This window comes from Triticum urartu, chromosome 4A, assembly GCF_056163025.1.
Source record: "Triticum urartu cultivar PI428250 chromosome 4A, HENAU_Tu73, whole genome shotgun sequence".
Taxonomy (NCBI): Eukaryota; Viridiplantae; Streptophyta; class Magnoliopsida; order Poales; family Poaceae; genus Triticum; species Triticum urartu.
The window spans coordinates 560,010,332-560,017,261 of record NC_141876.1 but is presented as its reverse complement, the minus strand read 5'-3'; the positions used below and the strand labels follow the sequence as shown (position 1 = coordinate 560,017,261).

The 6,930-nt window shown below is 41.6% G+C and overlaps 1 protein-coding gene and 1 pseudogene across 2 annotated transcripts; one reads left to right on the top strand and one right to left on the bottom strand.

Moving 5' to 3' along the window:
- The first annotated feature begins 266 nt into the window (after positions 1 to 266).
- On the top strand, positions 267 to 5,000 carry LOC125552771 (non-specific lipid transfer protein GPI-anchored 21). 2 transcript variants are annotated; one of them, XM_048716435.2, is made up of 4 exons: positions 267 to 848; positions 946 to 980; positions 1,069 to 1,311; positions 4,351 to 5,000. In XM_048716435.2, exons 1-3 carry the CDS (start codon positions 671 to 673, stop codon positions 1,126 to 1,128), a joined length of 273 nt encoding a protein of 90 aa, XP_048572392.2. In that variant the 5' UTR covers positions 267 to 670; the 3' UTR covers positions 1,129 to 1,311; positions 4,351 to 5,000. The 2 variants fall into 2 exon arrangements, with proteins under 2 accessions (XP_048572392.2, XP_087375050.1); XM_087518924.1 differs by having other exon boundaries at positions 946 to 1,019; positions 1,217 to 1,311.
- On the bottom strand, positions 1,750 to 4,402 carry LOC147976616 (uncharacterized; annotated as a pseudogene).
- Positions 5,001 to 6,930: the final 1,930 nt, after the last annotated feature.

Below are 6,930 nucleotides of genomic sequence, written 5' to 3'. Positions count from 1 at the left end.
AAATCTTTGCCCAAAACTTGAAAACTTCACAACACAAAAGTTAAAAGAAAATCTCGTGAGCTCCGTTAGTAAAAGAAAACAAACCACCACTTCAAGGTACTGTAATGAACTAATTCTTTATTTATATTGGTGTTAAACCTATTGTATTTCAACTTTTCTATGGTTCATAAACTCTATTACTCCCTCCATTCATTTTTATAAGGCGCGGAGCAAAATCTACTACAAACTCGCTCGGTCACACACAAAAAACGCGTTTTCCATTTTTACCCCCATGTCGGTCGGGGACACGGTAGCGAAACACTCGCATCCCTCTCTCACTCGCGACTCACCCACATCTCTCCCTCACGCATCGCCGGCGCCGGCGCGCTCTTCCTCGCCCTCTCTCACCCGCACCACCTCTCCCCGAGCTCCTCCCTCGCTCGCATTGCCGGCGCCCTCTCCCCGCGCGCGTCACTGGCGCTCTCTTCCTCTCACATCTCCGTCTGCATATTTAAAAATGGGATTTTTCCCTCTGGCTCTCCGATCTTGAGCGGTGGTGCTCGATCTGCGGAGCTGCTACTGATGGTCACCTGCCCGGAGCTGCTGCTGCCCGGATCTGGTAGCTGCACCGGCAGATGTTCTTCTTGAGCTGGGACCGCTTGTTGGTTTCGGCTAGAAGAGGCAGGAGGCGATGCCGGCCAAGTACCTGCAGGCGTTCGAGAGGAGAGGCGACCGGAGTTGCACTGACGTCGACTGCGCGTGCCGCATCCTCACCGGAAACGTGCCCTTCGGCCTCCCCATCAGCCGCACCCTCGTCATTTCCCTCCCCAAGGTCTGCAAGTCCCTCTCCGTCCAGCTCATGTGCAGAGGTATGTGTTCCACTTAGAGCAATTTCTTTTCAGGGAACCAACTGAACTCCGATTAAGGAATCAAGTTCTTGTATGTTCCATTCTTTGTGATTTGCAGATACAGCGACGCAAATCCCAGCTCCCCCCCTCTACGTAATTCTTCTTGCTTAACCTGCCACTGGCATTATACAAGTGAGTGTACATTACTGAAGCTAATTGACACTGCACTATGAACTTGCAGGGCCTATTGCATTTTGCTCCGGGGAAGCTAATTAACACTGCACGAAAACCCTTTGCTTAAGCATCTAACGACATTCTGCTCGTGCCTTAACTGTATCAAAGTTGCAAACTAATTTGTTTGTCTAAATGTACGTTTCGCAACTCTACAGCAGCGTTGCCGCCGGAGTCATCAGTGGATGAGACGGCGACGCCACCAGCGCTTGAATCACCGCCCACCACTCCCACAAGAGTCTTCTTCCCCCAGGTTGCTATCTTCTCATCGCACCTGCACCTGCTTTTGCTTGTTGGAGTATAAATTGGTCGATATAAAGTGTAATCTGGATAGTTGCTTGGTATAAAGTGTACTCCACAACAAACTCTGCTTCTGCAAAAAAGAACTCTGGCTATGTTTTTTGGAGAATAAAAAATGAAGGAGAAAGGTTGTGATGTTTTGCATAGCCTAGATGTGACAGTCTTGGCATTCCATAATTTAACCCAACTAAATAATGTTTTGCATAATTTAACCCAACTGAAAGAGTTGATCGACATGAATTGTTTTCGGAGTAGTTCATCGACAGTACATTGAATGTTAAAAATTCAATTAAGCAGGCATGATACTCCTATTCTTGGAGTAAAAATTCAGTTAAAGAGCTTTGCATCTCTGTTTTATTGCAAGCAAGTTTGCATCTCATTTTTCTTGCAAGCAAGTTTGCTGCAGTGTTTGCAACTTGCTAGGATTATCTATCCGTCTATCTATCTACTGGAGTATCTATCTATCTATACCGGAGTATATATCCCAACAATAAATACTAGAGTATATATTCTTTGCTTTAGCTCTCTTCTTTTCCAACAATAAATACTGGACTATATATTCCAATATATAGCAAGTACTCCAAGTTTAAGCTGGAGTAGCAATATATAGCATAATATAGTGTGTGGCAACAATAAATATAGACTCCAAGCACGCACATAAACACATACTCCAACAAACTGGAGTAGAATACACAACAAGTACACACAGAATACACAACAAACTGGATAGGATCAGCGTCCAAGCATCTCTAGTGCCATTGCATACACTTCAGGAGGAACTGAGATCTTGGGCGGTAGCAGTTGTAGCCTTTCTAGCCTATCATTGTTCATGTGCGGGATTTTGTATTTATTGGCTCCACCATTCTTCATTACTTCAACCATGCAAGTCTGCAGAGTTATGAATACTCTGTTAAGTTTTGAAACTTCATATCCATCGAACTCCTCTTGAACACCTTTAATCAGCTCTGGAATAGTTTTTGGACTTTTGCAGTCTGTTAGCGATTGAATAGAGCTGAAGAACCCAAGGTTCAGGGCGTTCATGTCTGGAGAATTTGGAGGCTGATACATTATTCTAATGTCCAGGCCACTTTCGTCCACAGCTTCTGCGAATGCTTGATCATTAGGTAGGATATGTGTTCTCGCGTTATCTTGCTGGATAAAAGTGGGCTGTCCATCATCATCTGCAGGCCACAATGCTTGAATCGCTAGCACAACCTTCTGTATAATGTACTCTCTCATCACATCCCTCGTCACTATGACAGGCTTTGTTTGCAATGTCCCTTTTTCCCTGTTCTTGCTTCTTTTTGCTGCTGCAGTCACTCTCACGAATTGCCATACCCCAATTTTTCCGGAGAATGTCATGTTCCCATCTTCGTCAAACCGTGGTCTTGCTACCGCTGTGAGAAACATCACTTTTCCAATAGAGTTTTTGACAGGTCTTTCCGGGTCCTCTTCGTCAGGCAGCAGATAGTAGTTCCTTTTTTTCTTGGTCATGGAGAACCATTTCTCGTCGATGTGAACAATATTATGCATACTCCTGAAACTTGGGCTTACATCTCCTAATGTTGCCTCATCTAGCATAGAGAGGCAAAAAATCCACCCTATCTCTCTTATTTTTCTCTGTCAGTACCGGCTTTACCCTGTTGGAGTGTCTCCTTATCTTATTCAACTTGAACTTCTTATATAGTGTAGTAGGGCTTACACCCAGTGCCTTGGCTAGAGATCGAATAGTTGACCTCTTGTTTAAGGGAATTGTCGGAATGAGAGATAGAATATCATCATAAGACTTTCTTCCACAATTTTCCTTTCTTTTGTTTGAAACATCCACCTCCTGACCAAGGCCTTTCTGTTTCATTGCCTTCTCCCATATTCTTTGAATAACTCGAACATGTGCTCCAAATATTGCAGCCACGTCCTTCTTATCAGTTCTCTTGAACTTGCCTCCTCTACTCTTATGGAGGGTTTCCAATGACATGTAAGCGGCATATCTCTGTGCATCAGTGAGCCAATTCCTTTGCCTTTGTACTCCTACAATAGCAATAGAATAATAAAATTAATTATTGCAAGAATATTAAAAATTGGTTGCTGGAAATGTAAACAAGAGGTCAACAATAGCAATAAAAATTCCATGGGATAGGAGTATTGCTTGCTTTGCTTGCTGTAAATATAAACATAAATGTTGGTTGCTGAAAATATAAATGTAAACTAAATTTGTAAATATAAACTAAACTTTATGCTCCAGGATTGACCTCTATTGCAGTCAAGCAAGCAAATTACTCCATAATTTGTTTTTGCATTGCTTTTTCTTTTTAATTTGGAGTAGTATAAAAATATTTTGAGGTACACTGCTGTTCTTGCAGCAGTTTCTTTTCCATTCCTAGCTGTGAGAGTATATGTTTATTTACACACACATACATGTTGTGAGAGTATATGCTGTTTGAGGTACACCATGGTTCTTGTGGAGTTTGTTCAGTTTGCCTATAAGCAAATGAGGCAAAAACTGAAATACCCCAACAATTGTCCAGGAGACCTCTGTTGCTTGTTGAAAATATAAATGTTGCTTGCTTGCTGAAAATATAAATGTAAATATTGTTTGCTGATACTAATGTTGCTTGTGTTATCTCCTTCTTTCTAGTATGCCTTGTGTACCATGACATTTCTTTGTTGTCATTTTAATTACTCCATACATAAGGAAAGAAAGGCAACAACAAATTTGATTACTCCACTAAAATGTTAATTACTCCATTCTAGTGGAGTAATCTTTTTTAGCCTTCCATAGAGAAGACTCTGATATCCATTTGATTTGATTTAGCCACTTTAATACTCCATAGTGGAGTAGTGTTGAATAACCTGTGAACAAAACGAAGCTTCCTCATATGCACTATTCAATCTTAGCAATCCCTTCTCTGTTACTTCTCCGAGGCATAATTTAATGCAAGATTAGAAGAAATTATACCTGAATTTTGATCAGCATTGTTGCCTTCTTCTTCAGGTTCTTCGTTGCCTTCTTCGGGTGGAGTGAAATTGAGGTCTGGGACTACCATGCTTGCAATTGGGAACGATATGCTGTTGTTGCTTCTGTTGAGGGCCAGTGATTTGCTACTGTCGATGTTGAGGATCTGCTGCTGTTGCTTCTATTGAGGGCCAATGATCTGCTGTTGTTTCTTCTGTTGAGGATCTGCTGCCGAAGGCAAGGAGCTACAGTTGAGGATCTGCTACTGTTGCCAGGGGACAAGCCGACAAGGAGCACCGAGCCTGGAGGTGGTCACGCATGAGGAGCTCCTGATCTTCTCCCCTGGCCCCTGGCGAGCTGGACCTTCTGGCGACACGGGGAAGAAGGGAGGTGGTTCTGGGCGAGCTTGACCTTGCCGGCGAAGTGCTGCTGGGGCCGGCGGCCGGCGAAGTGCTGCTGGGGCCAGCGGCCGGAGAGGTGCCCTCCTGGGGCCGGCAGCGAGGTTCCTTGATGAGCAGGAAGCTGGGCAGGGAGGAGGAGATCCTGGGCGGAGGAGAATCTAGGCAAGGTGGGCAGGGAGAAGCTGGGCGGCGAGCCGGTGGCGCGCTGGGAGGCGACACACTTGGCGAAGCAATCCCGATGGTTTTTGAATTTCAAATTGATCGAAGGGTATTGTTGTCCATTAGCAATTTTTGGGGGCTTTCAAAAATCTCCTTCCGCGCCTTACAAAAGTGAACGGAGGGAGTACTAGTCATAGATTCATCAAAATAAGCAATCAACACACGAAAAACAGAATCTGTCAAAAACAAAACAGTCTATAGTAATCTGTAGGTTTCGAATACTTCTGGAACCCCAAAAATTCTAAAATAAATTGCTGAATGTGAGGAAATTATCTATTAATCATCTTCAAAAATAATTAATTAAATAGCACTCTCTAGTAAAAAAATGGCAGCAAATCTCGTGAGCGCTAAAGTTTCTGTATTTTACAGCAAGATCGCAAAGACTTTCCCCGAGTCTTCCAAAGGTTCTACTTGGCACAAACACTAATTAAAAGCATAAAACCACATCTAAACAGACGCTAGATGAATTATTTATTGAATAAAAGCAAGGAAAAATATTGGGTTGTCTCCCAACAAGCGCTTTTCTTTAAAGCCTTATAGCTAGGCATAAGATTTCAACGATGCTCATATGAAAGACAAGAATTGAAGCACAAAGAGAGCATCATAAAACACGTGACAAACACATCTAAGTCTAACATACTTCCTATGCATAGGCATCTTATAGGCAAACAAATTATCAAGGCAAGCAAAAACTAGCATATGCAAGGAAGCGGAAAGAAACAATAGCAATCTCAACATAACGAGAGGTAATTTAGTAACATGAAAATTTCTACCACCATATTTTCCTCTCTCATAATAATTACATGTAGGATCATAATAAAATTCAACAATATAGCTATCACAAAACATATTCTTAACACGATCCACATGCATGCAAAGTTGACACTCTTCTAAAATAGTGGGATTAACATTAACTAAAGTCATGACCTCTCCATACCCACTTTTATCAAAAACTTCATAAGATTGAACATTCTCCAAATATGTGGGATCTAAAGTTGACACTCTTCCAAACCCACTTTCAATATTATTGCAAACATTATTATCAATCTCATATTCATCATGGGGCTTAAAAAATTCAAGATCAAAAGAAGAATCACCACAATCATGATCATTGCAACAAGTAGTAGACATAGCAAAACTAGCATCCCCAAGCTTAGGGTTTTGCATATTATAAGCACAATTGACATTAATAGAATTTATACTATCATTATTGCAATCATGCTTTCTATTCGAAGATCCATCGTGAATCACTCCATAAAGTACTTAATCACAATTTTCAGATTCACGAATTTCAAGCAAAACTTCATAAAGATAATCTAGTGCACAAAACTCACTAGCAATTGGTTCATCATAATTGGATCTCTTAAAAAGATTAGCAAGCGGATGAGGATCCATAGATCTTAGGTTCTCTGTTTAGCAATAAATAAATAACTATTCCAACCAAACGAGCCAAGTAAGACATCAAAGCAAATGGAAAAGAACAGAAGAAGGGTGAATAAAATGACAAGGGTGAAGTGGGGGAGAGGAAAACGAGAGGCAAATGGCAAATAATGTAATGCGAGGGATAAGAGTTTGTGATAGGTCTTGGTATGTCTTCACTCTTGACTTGTGCGTAGACTCCCCGGCAACGGCGCCAGAAATCCTTCTTGCTACCTTTTGAGCACTGCGTTGGTTTTCCTTGAAGAGGAAAGGGTGATGCAACAAAGTAGCGTAAGTATTTCCCTCAATTTTTGAGAACCAAGGTATCAATCCAGTAGGAGGCCACACGCAAGTCCGTCGTACCTACACAAACAAATAAGAACCTCGCAACCAACGCGATAAAGGGGTTGTCAATCCCTTCACGGTCACTTATGAGAGTAAGATCTGATAGAGATGATAAGATAATATTTTTGGTATTTTTATGATAAAGATTAAAAGCAAAGATTGCAAAATAAAAAGTAATAGAAATAGATTGTTGATGAAAGATTAATATAATGGAGAATAGACCCGGGGGCCATAG

Coding starts and splice junctions, on each gene's coding strand:
- LOC125552771 (XM_048716435.2), top strand. CDS start 671: ATGCCGGCCAAGTACCTGCAGGCGTTCGAGAGGAGAGGCGACCGGAGT. Junction 849..945: donor CGTCCAGCTCATGTGCAGAG/GTATGTGTTCCA, acceptor TGTGATTTGCAG/ATACAGCGACGCAAATCCCA. Junction 981..1,068: donor TCCCAGCTCCCCCCCTCTAC/GTAATTCTTCTT, acceptor ATGAACTTGCAG/GGCCTATTGCATTTTGCTCC.